General features: G+C 36.2%; 1 protein-coding gene and 1 pseudogene across 4 annotated transcripts in view; both read left to right on the top strand.

Annotated features, from left to right (window-relative positions):
• AP3B1 (adaptor related protein complex 3 subunit beta 1) overlaps positions 1-23,816 on the top strand; it is a 301,940-nt gene that overhangs the window by 248,071 nt on the left and 30,053 nt on the right. For all 4 annotated transcript variants that reach the window (XR_001903494.2, XM_003899849.4, XM_021939489.1 and 1 more), the window contains 2 exons: positions 16,031-16,262; positions 20,861-20,945. Coding sequence is in view for 3 of the 4 variants with exons in the window: in XM_003899849.4 (XP_003899898.3) it covers positions 16,031-16,262; positions 20,861-20,945 (317 nt within the window). In the remaining variant the exon portion in view is untranslated. The remainder of the gene's footprint in view (positions 1-16,030; positions 16,263-20,860; positions 20,946-23,816) is intronic.
• On the top strand, positions 10,699-13,561 carry LOC103885198 (annotated as a pseudogene).

Here is a 23,816-nt window from a genome sequence, read left to right as displayed (position 1 = left end):
CTATTTTTTCTCTTATGCTAATAAACATTGTCTTTAATAATAATTAAAGAAGGAGACTGTCACCAGCAACACACTCTCACATGCAGTGTTGCACTGACTCCTCAAAAGAATCCTATCAATTAGGTACAAATACAAGCACAGAGAAGTTAAATGATTTTCTTCTCATCAAATAGCTTGAAGGCCTTCTAACTTAAAATCCAGTGTTTTCCTTCGTACCACTGCCAGCTGTAATTCTGCCACACGAGAAGGAAACTAACCATTCTTACTTCGGAAGAAAAGTGCTTCATCCTTCATATGTTAAAAATAGGTATAGCCTGAGAAGACCTGGCCAGTACCACAGTGCAAGAGTGAGGCTCAGTCCCAGGACTTGACCCGAAAGCCATGCAGCCAGGTGCCTTTGTCATGAAGAAAACCAGGCCTTGTGTAGTAAATCACATTCTCTCCATCCCCACCTCCGCACTGAAAATTTTAAAATACTACACACAGATCAAGGGAAATAATGTTTATATAAGCGAGTGTGTGTGTGTGTGTGTGTGTGTGTGTGTGTGTGTGTGTGTCTGTCTGTCTGTTCTGTCCTATCATCTCAGGGAACCCATTTCCCCATCCTTGCCCTGCATCAGGAAATTCTCAGCAACTTGTGGTACCTGGAACTGGCATCTAGGATGTATAAGGATCCTTTTCCCTTCTGTCAGATTCGAAGAAAGCATCTGTAGTTTAAAATCACTATACCCATAATAAAATTCCCTTTCCAATTTGTATGTCTACTAAGACATACTTCTTTCCTTATCTCCAGGACCTCTCCTAGGGGACATCCACATCCTTCATCAAGGGGGATCCATGTCCCTAAGTCCCAATTCACTCAAATGCAAGGCAACACAGCCAGCGTTTAGAGGCCACAGTCTCATCTCTGAGATATGTAGAGCAGCTTACGGTTTCCCTCATACACTTTTGTAAGGTTCATGGCCTAGCTTTTCTCTGAGAATCTCCATTTGGATCTTGAAGTCCTTTTGTAAATCTGTTCAGTATGGCCTCATTCATAATGGCTGATAATTCTGTCTTTGACGAAATCATTGTTACTACCAAGATTGTTTGTGTGAAGCTCAGCTGTTCCTTTTAGGCCATTCTGTTTTCATCCTCATCTTCCTTCCTTTTATGGGGCCCATTCCATCTTCCTATTCCCTCTTCCCTTCTTTGTCATTCTTATATTTGGATCTCTTAATCACTTATCCATATTCAGTGAAGATCTTAGTATTTCATACATAATCTCTCTGGCCCACCATCATCTTGGGGAACTGCAGTGTTCATATTCATAACCTGTGCAACATGTAACCTCACAGTGTCTTGATCTGTTCAATTCTAATAACTTCACCTGCACTGAACTTCAGTTTCTCATCCTTTCAATTCTGAAATCTTACTCCCTTACTTGTGCCTATCATGCTCCTCAGGCCCTTCATGCCTCCAGCTGTTTATATTTAGCCTAGATTTAAAACAACCCTGAAAGATAGGTGCTAGTGTCCCCATTTCACAGACTTGAAAATTGAGATCCCCTCAGCTTAAGTAACTTTTCTGGTGTTACAGGGCTAGTAAGACATGCCCTATGTATAAAACCAATTTCAGCTCAAATCTGTTTAGTTTCAAAGCCCTGCGTTTCCCACCACACCTCACTGCTGAGTATATGAAGGAGTTATACAACTCCAAGAGAATTATTTTGTATAGCAGCTTATGGTACAGCTCAGAGTATAATGAATCTAATGACGGGGGCAAATTAGAGAGACCTTGTATAGTATAAGCAAGAGAAGTCATAAGGGAGCAAAAGATAGGAAGGGACACCAAATTGTTATGGTTACCTGAGGGGGACTTTTCTTTCCTTCTTTTTTTTTTTTTTTGAGACAGAGTCTTGCTCTGTCGCCAGGCTGGAGTACAATGGTGCAATCTCAGCTCACTGCAACCTCTGCCTCCCGGGTTCAAATGATTCTCCTGCCTCAGCCTCCTGAGTCGCTGGGATTTCAGGCGTGCACCACTACACCCAGCTAATTTTTGTATTTTTAGTAGAGATGGGGTTTCACCATATTGGTCAGGCTGGTCTCGAACTCCTGAGCTCGTGATCTACCCGCCTTGGTCTCCCAAAGTGCTGGGATTACAGGCGTGAGCCGCTGCACCCGGCTGGGACTTTACTTTTCTTACATTTTCATACTATTTAAATTATTTTCAATAAACATATAATACTTTTGTAATTAGAAAAGATTTAAAAATATCTTCAGTGTTAATGAAGACTTGAATTAAGCTGGTGGTAGAGGGACAGAAAAGAGGAAATGAATGCAGGAGACAGTGAATTTGTTTTCTAATTAATGTGAGGATGTCAAAGATAATGCCAAAGTTCTGAGCTTGGTTATAATGGGAGAAGACCACTAGCATTTTCTTTTTTATATTATGTTGTTGATCTTGTGAATGAAAAAGCAGTAGAACTACTAAGATCACGTAATTATCACATCTGTCAAATCATAGCTTCACAATGCATACTTGTTTTGGGCTTCTGTAAAATGCTCTGGGTTCTAATGAAATTTGTTATAACCAGTTACTGAGAACTTCACGCTGAACACTTTACAAATCAAATTCAGTTTGTTTTTATTAGTACTCTTAAACCAAAAGTCAGAAAAGAAATATAAAAGGAATAGGAGAACATATCTATGAATAGTATAACATATCTGTATTCATGGTTCTGGTTCTGGTACTATTGACCATGTACATGATAAATAAAAAAATATAGACAGCATTCTGGCTTTCAGATGTATAAAAAAGCAGTAAATGTATTGATAGTGAAGTTTATTGATCTGTCTTTGGGGAGGGGAAAGAATGGGATATTAATTTCCTTATCTCAAAACCATTGTAAATTGAATATATTCTATACCAGGGATCGGCAAACATTTTTTGTAAAGGGCCAGGTAGTAAAGATGTTCAGCTTTACAGCCCACAACCACTCAACCCTGCCATTTTAATGCAACAGCAGCCACAGATAATACATAAATAAATGAGTGTGTCTGTGTTCCAATAAAGCTTTATTTATAGATACTAAAGTGAATTTCATATCATTTTAATGTTACAGTCATATTGCTTTTGATTTTTCAACCATTTAGAAATATAAAAGTCATTATTAGTGAACAGGCATTGCAAAACTAGGTGGTGGACCAGATTTGGCCTACAAGCATGGTTTGCTGGTACCTGCTTAATACCAAGCATGAATTAAGATGCTCATTAAATATTTGTTCATTATGTGTTCAAGTATTTCCACAAATATATTTTTAATATATATTATTACCAAAATAAGAGGTGAGAAAGTCTCATGTGTTTTATAATGTATACTGATTACTAAAATAAAATATGAGAAATTATCATAAATTCCTATATCAAAATTTATATGCATAAGGAAGAAGTTATCTTTAGTATTAAAAACTATTTGAAGTAATATTTGCTGGAAGATTCAAATATATTTCTTTGAGTCTGTGCTTATATGTAAGAGTTAAGCAAATTTGCCCTTTACTTTTGCTAATCCTATACTAGGTCAATACTAGGTTAATGCTAGCCTCAATGAAATGGATTGGAGGTGAAATCAAGACCCACTTTCTACAGTTTATAGGATAAATAAGACAATACTGTGACTTTATGCATTACGGATCTTATCAATTGAGACATACATTGGTTTTAAAAGTACTACTGTTAAAGATGAAGCTGTGCCTCTGTTTATAGCTATTTTCTTACCTCATCATTTTTATAAATTATATATCTAAATAGATACTGATGTAAAGTAAGCCACACAAAACTAGATACAAAGAGCATTTTATATACTGCAGATTTTCATATTTTTGAAATCCAAAAACAGAATGGATTGATAATACTTAATGACTGACTAACTAAATGTGGATTAAAGCATAAAAGGCTGGAAAACATTGTTTTCATAAAGCTTTACATGGAAATGTCATCTTTGAAATAGTAATGTGGATGCTGAACAAGGTTTATTCTAAGGCACTTACTTGATATTCCATGTTTTATTTTTCAAATCTCATTTTAAATTTTATAATTCAATCATTTTGAACAGCTACGTTCAAAAGAAGTTTTACAACTTTAATCTTAATAATCTCAAAAAAAAGCAGACATGCTATGTCATAAAATAACTATTAGTGACTAGTTTGTATCCTATAAATCTAACTTGAGTTGATAATATGGTCCATTACCAGCTAACTGCACAGAGTATTTTTCATTTTACACTCTTCAGTTACTTTTTAGTGAAGTGTTAAAAAATATGAAGCTTTTCTCCTCTCTAAAATTGCACGCTGTCTGTCTGTTATTAGGGAGATAACAGCTCTTATAAATGTTTCAGTAAGCGCTAAGTAGACAGTTATGTGCACTCTCATTCCACGCTTATTTGCTTACTGTAATAAACTGATAAAATATGTGTGGTTTGTCTCTGTGTATCTACAGGCATCATGAGTCACATAGATTTCCTTTAGAAATAATGTTGTGTCTGCAGAATTGATTGCTTATTTTCATAAACCATCTAAAGGTACACAAACGACTTTTATTATTTAAACATACGCTGTGTAAAGATTTGTAGAGGATTATCTCATTGTTGCTTGATGCTTTTTGTTCTGTTAACTCTTGGGAGAGGCTTGTTATTTTACAGTTCCTGCAGTTACTGAACTAATTACTTCCTCAGGAGCCATAGTGAAGATGACCCATATCATTTGCTTATAATGCAGCTAAGTTTTTAATTCTTTGAACATTGGTCGTTAAACAATTAAATCAAAACTAATGTTTTCAAACATTGTCTTTCATACTATCCTGTTTATACAAGTTTTAATAAAATAATACACTTAAAAGTAGACATTTCAAGAATTAGTGTTTGTATTGTAGAAGTCCCTCAATAAGCTGTTCTTTGTGCATTTAAGAAATGTAGGCCGGGCGCGGTGGCTCGCGCCTGTAATCCCAAAACTTTGGGAGGCCGAGGCGGGTGGATCACCTGAGGTAGGGTGTTCGAGACCAGCCTGGCCAACCTGGGGAAACCCCGACTCTACTAAAAGTACAAATATCAGCCAGGCGTGGTCGCGAGCGCCTGTAATCCCAGCTACTTGGGAGGCTGAGTAACGAGAATCACTTGAACCCGGGCGGCGGACGTTGTAGTGAGCCGAGATTGTGCCACTGCACTCCTACATGGGCGACAAGAGTAAGACTCCATCTCAAAAAAAAAAAGAAATGTACTTTTTTTTCACAATTGTATGTAATAGAAAATTCAAGTTATATCCTAAAACCAACAAATATTAAAATAGAAGATCTCCACATATCACCACAGTGTGTTCCTATAAGGCTGTAGTATTTTTAAGGACACTGTTATAATTGAGCACTCAGTGTTAAATAAAGTGTAGTTATGACCAACACTCAAGGTATATTATTTGCAAATTTCCATAAGCATTTAAAATAGTAAAATTATGCTTTGAGTTCTGAGAAAGGGTAAAATTAGGTTTTATACATTGAGCATAAAAATGAGAAGTAGATGGGAAGACAGGCAATAAACATAACAAACAAATAAATTGTATATTGTGTTAGAGAAGGTATTAAGTGTCTATACAAAAGGAAAAAGGAAAGCAGAAGGGAGGGATGCAAATGGGTTAAACCTCACTAAGAAGGTAATATCTGAGGAGACATTCTAGAACTGAGCTGTGTGGGTCTCTGGAGAAAGTGCCTTCCAGGTGGAGGGTACAAGGGAATAACCTATAGTGGGACCGTTATGAGTATGCAAAAGGAATAGCAAGGAAGTCAGGGTGATGAGTAGAATAAACAGTGAGTTCAAGAGTAATAGGAAATGAGATCAAGGAAATGGAACAGGGATCCTGGCCATTGGCAGGTTTTGAACAGAGGGGTAACATGATGTAACTTTTTTTTTCTTCAAACTTTTATTTTAGGTTCAGGAGTACACGTGCAGGTTTGTTTTATAGGTAAACTCATGTCACGGAGTTTGGTGTACAAATTATTTCATCACCCCAGTGCATGATGTAACTTTGACTGATACGTTCTAGCTACTGTGTTCAGGATAGACTAACAGCAATTCAGTCTATGTTCGATAGGATGCAGGGGTAGGAGCAAGGAAACCAATTAGGAGGCTCTTGGAATAATCTGGATAATAGATGGTGGTGGCTCAGACCAGGCTGGTAACAGTGGTAGTAGTGAGAAATAGCCAGATTAATTCATTAAAATAACTGGGTTTTCATCCATAATGACTCCCTCAGGTGTCAGCTATGACTTTTGTGTTCTTCTAGTCCACTGAGCCTGCTTCTGTCATGGCATTTATCACACTAGTTGATTTACTTTGTTTTCCCAGGCTAAACAATAAACTTCTTGAGGACTAGGATACTTCATGTTTGTCTCTGTATCATACTCCTTAGCACAGGGCTGGTACAACTCATTGAATAAATGTTAGTTACATGAAAGCATGAATTACTACATTAATGGTGAGTAATGATTAATGATTAGTAGTTACTTTGTGTTTGAAATAACGGTGTTCTTATTGGACACAGAGCTGTGAAATACCTAATTCTTGCACATTACCACCTTTCTCCCCAAGATGCCCAAGGGATACATAGGGTCAGAGGACAAATAAATGCAAAGTCGTACTTTGTTATTAGAGTGGACCTTGCTCTCTAACCACAATACAGAACTCCAGTGAGTTAGGATGGCCCACATCAAGGACTCAAGGTTCTTTTCTATTAAAGGTAGGATTAAGTAGCCTTGATCCAAAACAAATTATTAGTTGAATCACATGAAATTGATAATTTTACTGTTTTTGACCTACACATATGGCAGATACATATGGGTCAGTCTAATCAAAAGCCTTACCTGAGTCTCTGATCTCCTGGTTCCATGTCTACCAGCACTTTAGAGATAGGGGGGGCAAAGGGGCATTCTCCCATTACAAGCTTATTTCCCCTTCCAATTAATGTGCTGAAATCTGACTAATCCCAACCAGTAGTAGAATGGGGGAGATAGATGATAGAATCCCAATTTGAACTAGGTTAAGCAGTAAATAAATAAATAGGAAATTATAGCTAGAGTTCAGAGAAAACAACTTCAACAAGGACAGGAATGTGTCTGGGCCTCAAGAACCATCCAGATCAAAGTTACCAGCTAGTCTGTCTGTCTCTCATCTATGCTTTTCTTTGAAATATGCTTCATTATTTTTTTCTCACTGAACAATGTGGCAGGAAATGTGGCCACAGACAAAAATGAGAGTTTTAAATCTCAGAATGTTAACTGCTTGAGAGAGTCTGGCTCAGATTACTAGGTACCAAATCCGAAAATCCTAGGAAAGGAACTCATTGGGCCAAATTGTCCATCCCTGAACCAGTTAACTGCAGCCAGTCATGAGGAGGCATTAGAACTTGCCAGCTCCATCATGTGCTGAATGTGTCAAGGTTTCTAGAAAATAGTAGGGTGTGTTGGGCTGACAATCCCGTACATAACTACTATAGAGTAAAGAAGCGTTGGGGGCAAAGCTTCCTCAAAAGGCCAACCCGTAGTCTTGAATCAAATAAAAGCAATTCTGAAACAATGAATTCTTATTCTGCGTTGTCATTGGACTTACTCGACACTTTGTTGTCGGCTATCAGAACATTTCCTGATACTTCAGAAACCCACAGGAAAAATTAAAGTCATAGCATGGATTTTCATAAAGGAAAGCCAAAAGAAAAAAGTAACCTCTACTATGTAAAGTTATATTCTGATTAGTAAAGCCACTAGCCTGTATGGCACCATTGTGCAGATTCCAAAAAGTTTCCCTTGAATGTGAGCTGGATTTTAGCTCTTATCCACCCTTTCAGTCAGTTGTCACTGCACAGATGTATATGGTGGTCTGAGTGTTAGCTGTTTGAAATAAGTGGCTCTGGGAATTGTTAAATTATTATTTTTTTTAAATCAAGCATCAAGAACTATGAAGAGTCTGAGATGTTACCCTACTTACAGGCTAACTAATTAATCTGCAACAATTTCATGAATGCTGGTAGAAGACACAAGACTCCTTGGTCAGAGACAAAGGACAGTTTGTTACAGCAGCAGCAGTAGCCAGAGTAGCATCATTTGCATCACTTCTCTGAGCCCCACGTGCTGAAGGCTAGGTGAAGCCTGCACATGCAATGTGTTGCTTTACAGGAGGCTAACCTGATCAGAGTAAACAGACAACCTAAAGAATGGGAGAAAATGTTTGCAATCTGTCCATCTGACAAAGTTCTAATATCTAGAATCTACAAGGAACTTAAGCAAATTTACAAGAATAAAATCAAACAGCCCCATCAAAAAATGGGCAAATGATATGAACAGACACTTCTCAAAAGAAGACATTTATGTCGCCAACAAACATATGAAAAAAAGCTCATCATCACTGGTCATTAGAGAAACGCAAATCAAAACCACAGTGAGATACCATCTTGAGCCAGTTAGAATGGTGATCATTAAAAAGTCAGGAAGCAACAGGATGCTGGAGAGGATGCGGAGAAATAGGAATGCTTTTACACTGTCGGTGAGAGTGTAACTTAGTTCAACCATTGTGAAGACAGTGTGGCAATTCCTCAAGGATCTAGAACCAAAAATACCATTTGACCCAGCAATCCCATTACTGGGTATATACCCAAAGGAATATAAATAATTCTATAAAGACACATGCACACATATGTTTATTGCAGCTCTATATACAATAGCAAAGACCTGGAACCAACCCAAATGTCCATCCGTGATAGACTGGATAAAGAAAATGTGGCACATATACACCATGGAATACTATGCAGCCATAAAAGGATGAGTTCATGTCCTTTGCATGGACATGGATGAAGCTGGAAACCATCATTCTCAGCAAACTATCACAGGAACAGAAAACCAAACACCGCATGTTCTCACTCATAAGTGGGAGTTGAAGAATGAGAACACATGGACACAGGGAGGGGAACATCACATACCAGGGCCTGTCGGGGGTTTGGGGGCTAGGGGAGGGATAGCATTAGGAGAAATACCTAACATAGATGGCAGGTTGATGGGTGTAGCAAACCACCGTGGCACGTGTATACCTATGTAACAAACCTACACATTCTGTGCATGTATCCCAGAACTTAAAAGTATTAAAAAATATTAAAAAAAAAAAAAAAAATTCTAGGTTTTTATCAGAGGACTGTTAGCAAATCTATTCAGCCTTTGCCCCAGAGGGAGATTTTATCTTTCTAATCCTGGACAACAAACAAACAAGTCTATCACCTGCCCCAGAGGGAGGCATTACCTTTGTCTTCCAAAGGCTGTTTGCTGTAGAAACATCTTTGAAAAGAGCTTCAGAAGCAAAGTTGCTAATGTTTCTGCTCAGAAGACATGGGACCTGTAGAGCCCTTTTTGGCACCAGGGACCCGTTTTGTGGAAGACAGTTTTTCCGTGGACCATTGGGAATACGGGGATGGTTCTGGATGAAACTGTTCCACCTCAGATCATCAGGCAGGCATTAGATGCTCATCAGGAGCGTGCTGCCTAGATCCCTTGCATGCACAGTTCACAATAGGGTTTGCACTCCCATGAGGGTGTAATGCCACTGCTGATCTGACGGGAGGCAGAACTCAGGCGGTAATGCTTGCTCTCATCAGCCGCTCACCTCCTGCTGTGTGGCCGGATTCCTAACAGCCCATGCCCTGGTACAGGTCCATGGCCCGGGGACTAGGGACCCTCTGCTGTAAAGAATTGTTTCCAACAACAAGGGAAGGAACGTGGAATGGCAAGGATCAAACATTTGTACCCTTAGATCAGGGGTCAGCAAACTTTTTTTGTAAAGGTACCAGATAGTAAATGTTTTAGGTATTACAACTACTTGCCTCTGCCATTGTAGAGTAAAAAAGCAGTCAAGGACGGTATGTAAATGAATGAGTATGGTTGTGTTCCAGTGACATTTTTAAAAAATAGGCAGCAGGCCATATTTGGCTTGTGGGTTATAGTTTGCAACCTCTGCGCTACATCTATTGTGTTTAGACTTATTAAATCTTCCCTTTTTCTTAAACCCTCGTTTTCACAGCCCAAATCTAGATCACTTTATAATTAATTTATGTTTTACCTTTTTTTGCATCTAATAAATCATTGGTATCTATAAAATATGAAGTCAAGAACGCCATTTGCAATGTTGAGCATCCTAGAATATAAGCAGCCACGGATCTCATATATATTTCCGGATTATAGGTATCTGGTCTGATGTACAAAATATTGAACTAAAGCCTTATTATATATTAGTATTAATATAATACTGGATTAAATGTATTATATATGGAAGTAGTCGAAGGATTTATGGAACCCACTGGGTTTATTGAACAAAATATCACCTATGTATTTTATCTAGATGCTGGAGAAGGTTGGCTTAATATAACTTGTATAAACTTAGGAAACAAGGGTAAAAAAGTAATCAAACATTTTCTGTTTCTTTCTTTCTTTCTTTCTTTCTTTTTTTTTTTGAGACGGAGCCTTGCTTCATCACCCAGGCTTGAGGACAGTGGCACCATCTCAGCTCACTGCAACCTCCGCTTCCTGGGTTCAAGCAGTCCTCCCACCTCAGCCTCCCAAGTATCCGGAATTACAGGTGCATGCCACCACGCCCATCTAATGTTTCCATTTTTAGTAGAGATGGGGTTTCACCATGTTGGCCAGGCTGGCCTCAGACTCCTGACCTCATGTGATCCGCCCATCTTGGCCTCCCAAAGTGCTGGGATTACAGGCAGAAGCCACCACACCTGGCTATGTTTTCATTTAGTACCTTTCTGTAGTTAAACAAGTATATATTATTACCATGAAGTGTCATTTATGATCCTGTTTATTGTGAAGGAGTGTGTAGACCTCTGGGAATTATCACAGATAACCTTTGGAGGTTGTAAGGGAGGACCTTTTTAGATGGTGAATTCATTAGAGAATGCTTTTTACCTTGAACTTGGTTGAATGTGGAAAGAATGAGTGGAGAGAATTATACTATTTTTTTTTCTTTATTCATCCCTTAACATATTTTTTGACAATTATAATAAAGCTGTAGAATTTTGAGACAAAGTTGAAAACATAAAATAAACGTTTGGACCATGTGTCCTAGGATTAGACTGAAAGAAAGAATCAGTGAGTCTGCCAAGGCTTGATGGCTCTTAAATGACCAAAGGCGTACTTCTAACCACCTTGTGTGATATCTATAGTACTAATTCCTGGCCACTGTGAACCAGACCTTTGTTTCTGTTCTCTAGTCCCATTCCTCTACCCTTGCCTTTCTCCAATTTTCAAATAGTCTTCCCTTTTACGTTACAATTTCGGCTTTCTTTCCCCCATATGTAGGCCAACTTTTTATGTATTTTCACAGAGATAAAGCTTGTTATACCAACATTTATTTAATGATTTGATGACAAATATGTTTGTGGAACAATGTAGAATAAAAGTAAGACCTGGTCACTGTCTCCAATATGCTTATAATTAAGGAAATAAACACGTAACACTGAAAAATATTAGCCAGATAAGAGCTTATATTTAAGGTTGATTATCATAGCCTCAGTATCATGGGAATTTATGGGGATAAAGAAGATTTTTGCTGAGTATAAATCTGTAACTATAAAATATATAGCTCTGGAGTCATCCCAGTGCAGCCTTGGTGCCATTTGCATGTTGGACAGTCCCAGCCCACCTTGATCTCTAGTACTTGTAGCCTTTTTCTTTCAAGATGCCTGAGAAAGTGCACGTGAAGAGGAAGAGGTGGAAACTTGCCTTTCAGGGAGATATTGCCCAACTCATGTCTCTCGTCATCAATACTTTCTATTCTAATGAGGAGATTTTCCTTCAGGAATTGATCTAATGTTTATGATGCATTGGACAAGATTTGCTGTGAGAGCCTTACAAACCCTTCCAAGTTGGACAATGGTAAAGAGCTGGAAATTGACATAATCCCCAACCCATGGTAATGGTTCCCAAATTAGGAGATCAGCCTTGGTCATGTCAATGCCTGTGTCTACCAAAGTCAGAGTGCATTCCCTGGTACTAAAGAATTTATGGAGGCTTTTCAGGGTGGTGCAGGTATCTCCATGTTTGGGCAATTTGGTGCTGCCTTTTTTTCTGCCTACCTTGTGGCAGAGAAAGTAGTTGTGATCACAAGGCACAACAATGATGAAGAGTATGCCTGGGAGTCTCCACTGGGGGTTCCTTCACTGTATGTGCTGACCATGGAGAGCCCACTGGCAGGGGTACCAAAGTGACCCTCCACCTTAAAGAAGACCAGACAGAGTACTTAGAAGAGAGGAAGGTCAAAGAAGTAGTGAAGAGCACTTCCATTTCATAGGCTATCCCATTACCCTTTCTTTGGAGAAGGAAAGAGAGAAGAAAATCAGTGATGACAGGCAGAGGAAGAGAAAGAAGAGGAAGATAGGCCAGGCACAAAGGCTCATGCCTGTAATCCCAGTACTTTGGGAGGCTGAGGTGGGCAGATCGCTTAAACTCAGGAGTTTGAGACCAGCCTAGCCAACATGGTGAAACACTGACTCTATAAAAAATACAAAAAATTAGGCGGGAATGGTGGTATGCAGCTTAGGTCCCAGCTACTTGTGGGGCTGAAGTGGGAGGATCCACCAGGGGGCGGAGGTTGCAGTGAACTGAGATCATACAACTGCACTCCAGCCTGGGTGACAGAGTATTACACCATCTCAAAACAAACAAACAACAAACAACCAAAAAACAGAAGATAGAGATGATGAGAAAAAGTCCAAGATTGAAGATGTGGGTTCAGATGAAGAAGATGAGAACAGTAAGGATAAGAAAAAGAAAACCAACAAGATCAAGGAGAAATCATTGATTGGGAAGAATTAAACAAGACCAAGAACATTTGGATCAGAAATTCTGATGACATTCACCCAGGAGGAGTATAGAGAATTCTACAAGAGCTTCACCAGTGACTAGGAGGACCATTGGGCAGTTAAGCATTTCTTTGTGGAAGGTTGGTTGGAATTCAGAGCATTGCTATTCATCCCTTGTTTGGATCCCTTTGACTTCTTTGAGAATTAGAAGAAAAAAGAACAACAAACTCTGTGTCCATCATGTGTTCATCATGGACAGCTGTGATGATATTGGAGTATCTCAACTTTAATCCTTGGTGTGGTTGACTTAGGATCTGCCCCTGAACATCTCTCAAGAAATGCTCCAACAGAGCAGAATCTTAACAGTCATTCACAAAAACATTGTTAAGAAGTGCCTTGAGCTGTTCTCTGAGCTGGCAGAAGACAGGGAGAATGGCAAGAAATTCAATGAGGCCTTATCTAAAAATCTAAAGCTTGGGCCAGTTGTGACGTCTCACCCTTGTAATCTCAGCACTTTGGGAGGCCAAGGCAGGAGGATTGCTGGAAGCCAGGAGTTTGATACCAGCCTGAGCTGCAAAGCAAGACACTATCACAACAAAAAATTTTTAAAATTAACCCAGCATGGTGGTACACACCTGTAGTCCAAGTTACCTAAAAGGCTGAGGCAAGAGGATCACTTGAGCCCATGAGTTCCAGGCTGCAGTGAGCTATGATTGCACCACTGCACTCCATCCTGGATGACAGCCTGTCTATAAAAATTCAATAAATAAAATTTTAGAATTTAAAAAATTAAAATCTAAAGCTTAGAATCCATAAAAACTCCACTAGCCAGCGACACGTGTCCTAGCTGCTGCAGTATCACACCAGTCTGGAGATGAGATGACATCTGTGTCAAAATATGTCTCCTGCGTGAAAGAGACACAGAAATCCATCTATAGCGTCACTGGTCAGAGCAAAGAGCAGGTGGCCGGCTCTGTGTTTGTGGAGCAAGTGCAGAAGCGGGCCTTTGAATTAGTATATACAGCCAAGCCCGCTGATGAGTACTGCATGCAGTAGCTCAGGGAGTTTCATGGGAAAAGCCTGGTCTCAGTTACCAAGGAGAGTCTGGAGCTGCTTGAGTGAACTGAGATTGCGCCACTGCACTCCAGCCTGGCGACAGCGAGACTCCGTCTCAAAAAAAAAAAAAAAAGAAAGAAAGAAAGAAAGAAAGAGAAGGGTTTTGAAAATAGTTTTCATTCAAGGAAAACCTAACCTTAGAAGTGAAAGTGATTTGAAAACTTAAAATACTAGATTGTTGTTATCATCATCAGAAGGCTTAAGTAGAATGAATAGGCCAGTAGCCCTATTATTTTATATAATCAAAATTTTAAATTTAGCTAATTGTTTATTGTATTTTACAAATTAACTCTCCTATAAGTTTTTATGATTATTATTTTATTATTTTTTAAATTATTATTATTATTTTTTGAGACAGGATCTTGCTCTGTCACCCAGGCAAGAGTTCAATGACCTAATCATGGCCCACTGCAGCCTCAACTTCCTGAGCTCAAGCAATCCTCCCACCTCAGCCTCCTGAGTAGCTGGGACTACGGGCACATGCCACCACACCCAGCTAATTTTTTGCATTTTTTGTAGAGACAGGATCTCGCCATGTTGCCCAGGTTGGTTCTCAAACTCCTGGGCTCAAGCAATCCTCCTACCTCAGCCTCTCGAAGTGCTGGGATTAGAGGTGATGATTATTTTAAATTGCCCACATTTTTTGTTGAGCTTTTGGAGAAAGAATAGTATGTTTTAATGATGCTTAGAAGGCATGATGTATCATTTTGTATATATGATATTTAACTCGGATTTTTGTTGAACTTTAAATCATTACTATAATTGCTAAGTTTGTAATGTCATCAGGTGTACATGGCATAGTGAAAATGTTTAATAGGTTGATATATACTCTCAAAACTGTAATAGATAATTTAGTTGGGAGACCACAGTTGGCAGGAAAAAATCTAAATCAAGCCTGTTTAATTACAAATTGACTTTTTTTTTAATGCTTCCCCATGTCAGGTCAAGCCTAATATGCAATACTGATATTTTGAATGGTTTTAGAATGGACAGTGTTTCATTATTTAATATGCTGCCTATGATTTCAATCAAAATGAGATTGAGGGAAGAATTTAATTAAGAGTCTAATGTTCAATAGAAGGGTGAAAGATGATTAGCCAAGAAAATATTGGGAGGGGGAAACAAGGAAAGATTTGTTTTACCAAATAATTGAATTATATTGTAGGTCTATAAAAAATAAAACAATATGACACTGGTTTAACAGGACAATCAAGGCCCAGAAATATCTCCTAGTACATAAATAATTAGAATTTTTGCATTTACAATGATTGAGGAAAGACTATTCATTAGCTTATGTAGGGACAATTAGTTCATGTATCTGGAGAAAAATAATTAAATATGGAGTCAATTTATCAAAATCAATCAATTCTATATGAATTAAAATTTGAAACCATCAAAGGACTGGAAGATAATGTAAGTGAATAGTTAACTTGATCTCAAAGTAGAGATCTTTTCAATCATTAAGGCAAAGGAAGAAACCACCTTATCCTGGGGGCCATGGTCTTCAGTTTGCAGAGAAAGAAAATAAAAACAAAAAGCCAGTTCAAAGAGTCAGGATTGGAAATGAAGGTTCAAGGTGTTCATTTTGGTAGTTGGCTAAAACACCCAAGAAAATCAATTGACAAACTGCTAAAACCAATAAGAAAGTTAGCAAGATGGCCAAATACAGAGGATCTAGGGAAAAAAACTAACAAAGTTTATAAATCCCTCCCCCTTCCCCGCAAAAAAAAAAAAAAAAAAAAAAAAAAAAAGTTTGTATTACTGAGATTATGCTCTTCTTATTAAGCTTATGTTGTAAAAAAAAAAAAAAGTAATATATGCTTGGAGGTTACAGAGAAATTTTTATACAGTTTTGAGGGCATTTACTTCTTTGTATCATTTCTGACTAATATCTATGTGTGTGATATCCTACTAATGTTTGTTATTGTAGTTCATATAATACTTTAGGGGAACCAAGAATTAAATGTCATAAATGTTTGTGTATTTTCTAGAAGAATAACTATATTCACTAACTCATCTTTTTTTCTTTTTCCCATGTGTAATAGGTCAGTACTCCTGTATTTGTACCAACGAAAACTCACGTGCTGCTTCATCGAATGAGTGGAAAAGGACTAGCTGCCCATTATTTCTTTCCAAGACAGCCTTGCATTTTTGGTGATAAGATGGTCTCTATACAAATAACACTGAATAACACTACTGATCAAAAGATAGAAAATATCCACATAGGGGAAAAAAAGCTTCCTATAGGCCTGAAAATGCATGTTTTTAATCCAATAGGTAAATATTAATTCTCATTTAAAACCTTAACCATATTTGATCACTAAATATGTTCACTTTAAAAGTAAAGTAGAATACTTTTTAGTAAAATAGTAAAATAGAACATGATTGTATTGACGATTAGCATATTCAGTTTATATTTGCTTTTTCTTGTTAAACTGAATTTATCATATAAGATAAACACATTTCTTTGCTCTTAGTGAATCAGGTCCCAGTAATAGTAATACCAGTAGTGATAGAAGGCTGGGTTTGCAGAGTCAAGATTGCCACCATGTTTTACCTACCTGCGTCACCTTCCCCCATCTCTCCTCCTGGTCAGCTTCATTCCCTACGTAATTTTAGGTGGTTTATTGTGTCTTAAAAGCAAGAAAATCGCTCTGCATTTCTGAATGCAATACTTCTTGTATCTCGAGATCTTTTCCTGTTTCCCTTCACCTTCCCGTAAGTTGAAGAGTGAAGACTGAGAGGAGATAGACCAAGCTTGTCCAACCTGTGGCTCAGGACAGCTTTGAATGCAGCCTCCCACAAATTCATAAAGTTTCTTAAAACATTATGAGATTTTTTTTGCGATTATTTTTTCTTTAGCTCATCAGCTATCATTAGTGTTAGTGTATTTTATGTGTGGCCCAAGACAGTTCTTCTTCCACTGAGGCCCAGGGGAGCCAAAAGATTGCACACCCCTGATGTAGACTAGTCTGCTTATCTTCCTCTCCATGTATAGAATATACGGTAGCGCAGAGGGTATCACTGGTATTTATCCACATCTGATTTTTACATGTTTTCAATCTGTTGCCACCATTTAAAAATCAAGATGCTTTTACATTTTAAAAAATGAGAAATCTCACTTTTCTTGGAGCAGAGCATAAAATATGGCAGTACCGGCCCTTTATCCCACATGCAGCAACCAGTGAGTAGGTGCTGAGCAGCGGCTGCCCCCAGCTTTGGCATGCGCTTTCCAGGTTGCTTCTGTGCCCACCGCATCCGGTTGTCTCTCCAACAAAGTGTCAGTGGCCATTTTTCATCCCCTTTGCGTTTTTAAAGTATTTTGCTAAAAAACCCTTTAAACATTAAATGTAACAATTGTATGTCTTACTTTGAATTTGAATTAGTGTAATATTTAGAATGTCTATCTCTATTCTTTTTGGTTTTTGTAAGTGGAGATAGCCCTAAGGTTTAGTTGAGAGAATCTTCAGGCAAAACATCAATTAAAAGTAATAAAAGGTTTATGTCATTGTATCTTCCAAATGTTATAACCATAATGCTCCAGATAGCTCCTTTTTATAATACTTAAGATCAACAACGCCTTTTGACCAGGAGAAAGTAAAATTAGGTAATTGTGCCTTCTTTACTCATTGTTTCACATAACTCTTCCATTTTTCTTCATCTGAGCTCTTTGGCATTGTTGAATTTTCTCCTCTGGTTTTCATGAATCTTTCGGTAAAGAAAGTCATTTTTTGTGTGTGTTATATTTTTACACAAAGGAATAAAACAATTTTTGATAAAGCCTCGTAAAATTTTATAAGCAACCAGAGTAAAAAAAGTGGATTTAAAGTAAGCTGATTTCAAAATCCACTTAATTTTTTAAAATATTTGGATAATTAAGACACTATTTAAAGAATACAAAGTATCCTAATTTTTACTATGTAACGTATGAAGTTAATATATTGCCAGGGAATTACTGTGTTCTTTTTATTGCTTGTAATTCAACCTTTTTTACCTAGTTAAAAAAAAATTAGTTTAGTTTAGGAAGTGTCAAGCAGCAGATATATGAATTGTCTGAAGGTTGAAAATGTTATCCAAAGGTTAAAACAGTAGAACAGTATTAATTTTTCTTTGAGCTGGCATAATGAGTTGATGAGTTGACCTTTTGTTGGCCTATGTAGAATAGAAGAAATAAATATAATAAATTTCATAGTATGACCTTAACACAGAAATAAAATATGAATGTTTACCATTGCCTCAGTATTGGTTGTAGGCTTTTCTTTTTCGTTCTTAGACAAATTTTTATGACTGTATGTTTCATTCATTTTGTTGGCATTTATTGAATGCCTTCAAGATACAGAGTTATTTCCTCTGCAGTATGTACTTGTATGTAACACCACCTAGATGACACTATTATCAATAGATTGTAGGGTTAAGGAATATAATATGTCTAAATTAGTCCTCCAAAAACATTTTAAGAATGCAACAGAAAACAAATGCTGTGTTTTAGTGTTTTAGTAAAATAAGGGAGGTAAGCAATTTGTTTTATTTATTTTTAAGCATGTATACACATTAAAGGAGTCCGCAGTTTTCTTGTTTGCCACCAATCTGGTTTTGTCTGTAATGTGCAATGACTTTTTTTCTCGATTTCACCCTGTGTTTGGCATGAAACTGTATTCCTTGCAAGAACATTAGGAATAATATTCCATTTTCCCCAAAGAGACCTAGTATATAGGAGGGTTTTTTTTAAGACACAAAGAATAGCCTTACACTCTCTGTACTATATTCAGTTGCTTTATGTTAGTGGTTGACAAATTTGAGATCAGCTAAGATTTTAACAGTTACTGTACGACTGTTGCATCAAAGTAAATGGCATCCTATATGATTTCATGTGTTGATATTAATGGTGTGGTGTAACAGAGCCAGTGTTTTTCAGCCATTTCTACATAGCCATCTCAAATATATAGGAGCAAATCTAGAAATTGTATCTAAATATAGACACCTAATTGGGTACGCTTACCCAGTTTAGTCGGCTCCAAGTATTATAAAAATCCATTATTTGAATAATTTTATGCTGATCATTTTGCTCCTGAGGCATCTATATAATAAAACATGCCATTGATCGTGGACTGTCCCCCAGAATTAGCATGGCAGTAAGCTCACAGTTAATTATCTTAAGACTGAAGACAGTATCAAACAGTGTCAAAGAGTGCTATCAACAAAGCATCTTGAGAGCTGTCACTTTGTCAAATGATATACAAAGATACATGATGAAGGGAGATCAAAATCATGAATGCCATCATGTTTTGGAGATGACAGAATTTGCTACTAATGTATCAGATAAAAACAAGACCAAACCCCAAAATAGTTATGGCACAGAAGGCATTAAGAATTCGTTAAAGATAGCCTTGAGCAGTGTGTGACTGACAAAGCTCTAAACTGTTGACAGCACACAGCTTTATGAGAAATGAAAAAAATGTATATATCATTATAGCTATTTACCCTACAGTAAAGCCTATTTGCTAGAGATTTAGGGAGCAAGTCTTCTGGTGTTTGAGTGACATCCTGGTAAATGTTAGGTTTGTAAACAAATGAAATTGAAACTAGAATCAGCAGACCAACATACATACCGCTGAGCAAATAGCATTTTAATTATTACTTTTTTTTTTATTTTTAACATACTTCCTTTGCCTAACAAATAGCATTTTAAAATCAGCATTGAACAAATGCTCTCTTGTAATACCTAGTCCTCATTGAGCCTATGAGATATAAACATAATACTTAATAAATGAAGCTTATTGAATTATTATTTTATCCCAACCATACCATCTTCTGTATCATGGTTTGCTTTCAATGGCAAATCATACTTACCAATAAGCCCTAGAATAGTCACAATCTATTGAATTAGAAGCGTGCTTCCTAAAATATAACTATGTCTGATAGGAAGTATAGAGAATATATAAAGCTAAATATAAAGTGATTGTGTGGTATAGCTGCAATTATGCAGAATACTTTGAGCAAAGTAGAAATCAAAAATGGACAATTTCTATATATAAACAAATATGTACATATTTATTTAAGATGCCCTCAGTTAGTCTAAGGTATAGCTAAACTTTCAAATCATAAGCAGAATAAAATTTTTTTCTTGTTTGACTTAAGTTTTGTCATTGTTAACTGAAAAAAAAAAAAAAAACTGTATTGTATGTTGGTATAGTTATTTCCTATACTTGGTTAGGTGATAGATGAAGCTTCAGAAATTCCAAATCTATCAAATGTCATTTTATTTTTTGTTTTATCAAGATAATCTAATCTGCCACAAATTTTTTTTGAGTATTTAATGCACTTAGACTTAACATTTTGGTTTCAATGTGAGATCTCTTAATTAATTTCTGAGTGCATCTTAATTTCTTCTTCCAACTTTATTTACATTTTTTAATTTAGAATTTTTTTCATTGAAAATTTGAAACATTGTTTAAAATTTACTTTTTATATCTAGAATAAACATGCCATAGTTTTAAGTACATAACCTCTTATGAACTCCCAAAGTCCATTACAGGTATGCGAAACAAGAACACATTTAATTCCTTCTCATTTTCAATACCTATAGAGATAATATTAGAAAACATGAAATTTCTCAGGAAGATATGTATTTCTGAAACGGGTATAATGTGTTCATTGGTGTGTGTGCAGAATTAATTTGTGAAAAAGAAAACCTTGAAACAGAATAGTTAGGTTACTTTATAATTTGCTTTAATATTCTTAGTTTAAAATTTTTAAGCCATCATTAAATTTCACTGTTTGAACCAAACTACAAACATTACCTAAATTTTCAATGTTTAGTTTGCCTTTTTTTCACATCCTCTGTGTTTTCATGTCTAAATTATCTTATTTCCTAGACTCTCTTGAGCCTGAGGGATCCATTACAGTTTCAATGGGTATTGACTTTTGTGATTCTACTCAGACTGCCAGTTTCCAGTTGTGGTAAGTTCAATTGTTCTTCTATATTTTATATAACCTGTAAAGGATAGCAGATCAAAAACTAAGCTTTCAACAGTTTTTGTGTGTATGTGAAAGACAAACATTTAAACATATATGTTTTGCTTTGCTAATGTTTAGACTGCCTTGGAATAGTTGTACAAATTGTGTGCAATGTATGTATTTTTAGCATTCGTTACACACCTAGCCATTACAATCTGCCATATGTGATTGAAATTCATGGTTTGTTGGTTAAAGAAAGGAGCTACTACTAAGTAATTTTTAACTTATCACTCCAGTTTTAGAAAATTTATAAGAAAATTAATGAGGAAGATCCAGGAGAAATTAAAAACATTAATAATATTATTAAATAGCTCAGAGAAGATCTCTTTTGAGATATACATACATGTTATCTTGAGATTCTTAAGTGGAATATTATTGATTCCATAAGTACCTAAAACCCACACATTTTTGTTTCCTTTTTAAATCGATTTACAAACTGCTTTGATAAAAGTCAAAAGAGAACATTTATGCAGTTGGCAAAGGTTTCATAGCTGAATGCTATTCAGAAGAGCTTTTTTAGGATTGGATTTTGTTGTTAATGTTTTTCTATAATGCTTTATACATTTCTCGTGAAATTCAGAGGCTGTTAGCCAATTAGTACAAAGCTGTATTCATGCATCATTGAGAATTATCTTTGAACTCTTTTTCTTTTTCTGATATAAGGCACAATTGGCTATTTTGAGTTGAAGTTTCTTTGTTTTTATTCTAAAAAGAATTGAGACATTTTATCTACATTTTAGCCAGCTTAGAACAGAATTTGTTATGATTTAAAAGTCTTGAAGTTTTAGAAATAGACATTTTAAAATAAATGTATAGATTAAACATAGTGAACTTTTCATTTTCATATACCTTTTCAGTTTACCAGTAATTCTGGCCTAATGTTATACCTTTTATTGCCGAGAACCTGCAATGATAAATATAAGCAATGTAGCATAACACATTGATTTTATGCAGATCATCACCTTTATGTTTTGGGAGGTCTGCTATATTAGTGATATATAAAAACTGATTACTTTTCTCAACATTGCCTAGTAATTGTTTATTATTTTTCTATTAGACAAACAACACAGATCAATATTACTGAACAACAGGCTATGAGTAACATCACTCTAAATAGATTTGCCTCTGACACCGGAGGTATATTCATTTTAATGATTTGGACAATGTGAACCCAATGACAAAGCTCAGGTATCAAGTTAGACCAAAATTAAGAACTAAAAAATATTCCTTTTTCTTATCAATTTATATAAAGAACCTTTTGATTCCTATGTAATTGGGGTTTTTTTCCCAATTTTTATTACAAAGACTTCCTTCATAGTCTCTTGAACAGGATTTGCATTTTGTCTTTCATAATTAACTAAGTCCCTTTAAGGATGGATATATATGCATGTAGTATTTGACTTTTATCTTATACCAAGGAGTGTATGTGAATAGTATTTTTCTATATTTCTTTCAGACTAACTTTAGGAAAATAATTCATGTATTTCACATAGAAAATGTCTTGGCTATTAAAAGCATTTACATTAGTATGTTTTGCTGATATAAAGATACAAATTATTTATTTTAGTTTTTGTTAAGCACAGCAGCATGCTAGATCAAAAATTTTGTGTGTGTGTTCCAAAAAGAGCACTTTGTCTTGCATCAAATGTAATTGATCCTGAAGCAGTGTAATCACAATTACTCACTTTCTTAATTGGCCTGCCCAAAATCAGAAAATGGAAACCGATCGACAGTGTTTAAATCAATAGCTTCATAGTAGTGCTTGTGGGGGTAGGGAGATAGTGGTAATGGGTAGATCAATTGGTCTTAGATGCCAATCACTGACTGTGCCTTTTGCATAGTAAATAGCACTTTTTGCTTAGTGATGTGCTGTATTAGTCTTGGTAGTTCAATAAAAAGAAAAAAAGAAACAAGAATGGCTGATATTGAATTTTTTCCTTGAAATACATTATACAAATCGATACATAAAATTATGGGTAATAACAGCGTATTTGATAAGAAGCCTTCAGAAATGCTGAGAATATGGACCAAAAGCCTGTCAGATACTCTTATTTGTTAGAATAAAAAAAATGAGAGTAAAATGATCCTGCTTTAGCTTCTGGATTAATTCTTTATCATTATAATTGTATCTATGGATGAATAGATATAGACAGAACTGTTATATTAAGCTATGTAGTTATATGCATATTTGATAAGCATTTATGCCTCTTTTTTGCTTTGCATTTTTAAATGGTCATCAAATTAAATTCTTGATTAAATTTATTGAGATCGAATATGTGCACAACATACATAAATATATCTGTCTAAAAGTTAGTGCAGTACATAAACAGAGCCTCATCCTTGTAATCAGCAGGCATGCATGTATTAAGCGGTATGGGAAGTCACATAGCTTAGAGCTAGTTAGATAACTGAGCACATGTTTTTGTCCAAAGATCCATTAAAAAGAAAATGCATTCTTTAATAGTGAATGAGCACTAAAAATATAAGATAAAGAATGCCTTTAGCTGACCAGAAATTGTGAGGCATTATTGACAGAAAACAAATAGGAGTAGATAAACAATAACAGAGAAAATAAAAATCACAGGGAAAAACACTCATGGGAGAAAACTACCATAATGGTAAGAACCAATTTGGCAGAACATCAAGCACGAAGTGAGTAGGGGGCTTCAGACAGTCATCAGGGAATTAACTCCTTCCAGCCCCCTAGTTCCCCAATCTTACGTCTGACAGCAGGCAACATACACATTTAATTTGAGACTTAAGAATAAAACTGTAAAGAGAACAAGCCACTTGCCTGGGAAAGACGTTTTGGTG

The sequence above is a fragment of the Papio anubis genome, chromosome 5, assembly GCF_008728515.1.
Source record: "Papio anubis isolate 15944 chromosome 5, Panubis1.0, whole genome shotgun sequence".
Taxonomy (NCBI): domain Eukaryota; kingdom Metazoa; phylum Chordata; class Mammalia; order Primates; family Cercopithecidae; genus Papio; species Papio anubis.
Note: the sequence above shows the minus strand (reverse complement) of the source record. Positions and strands in the feature narration are given on the sequence as shown.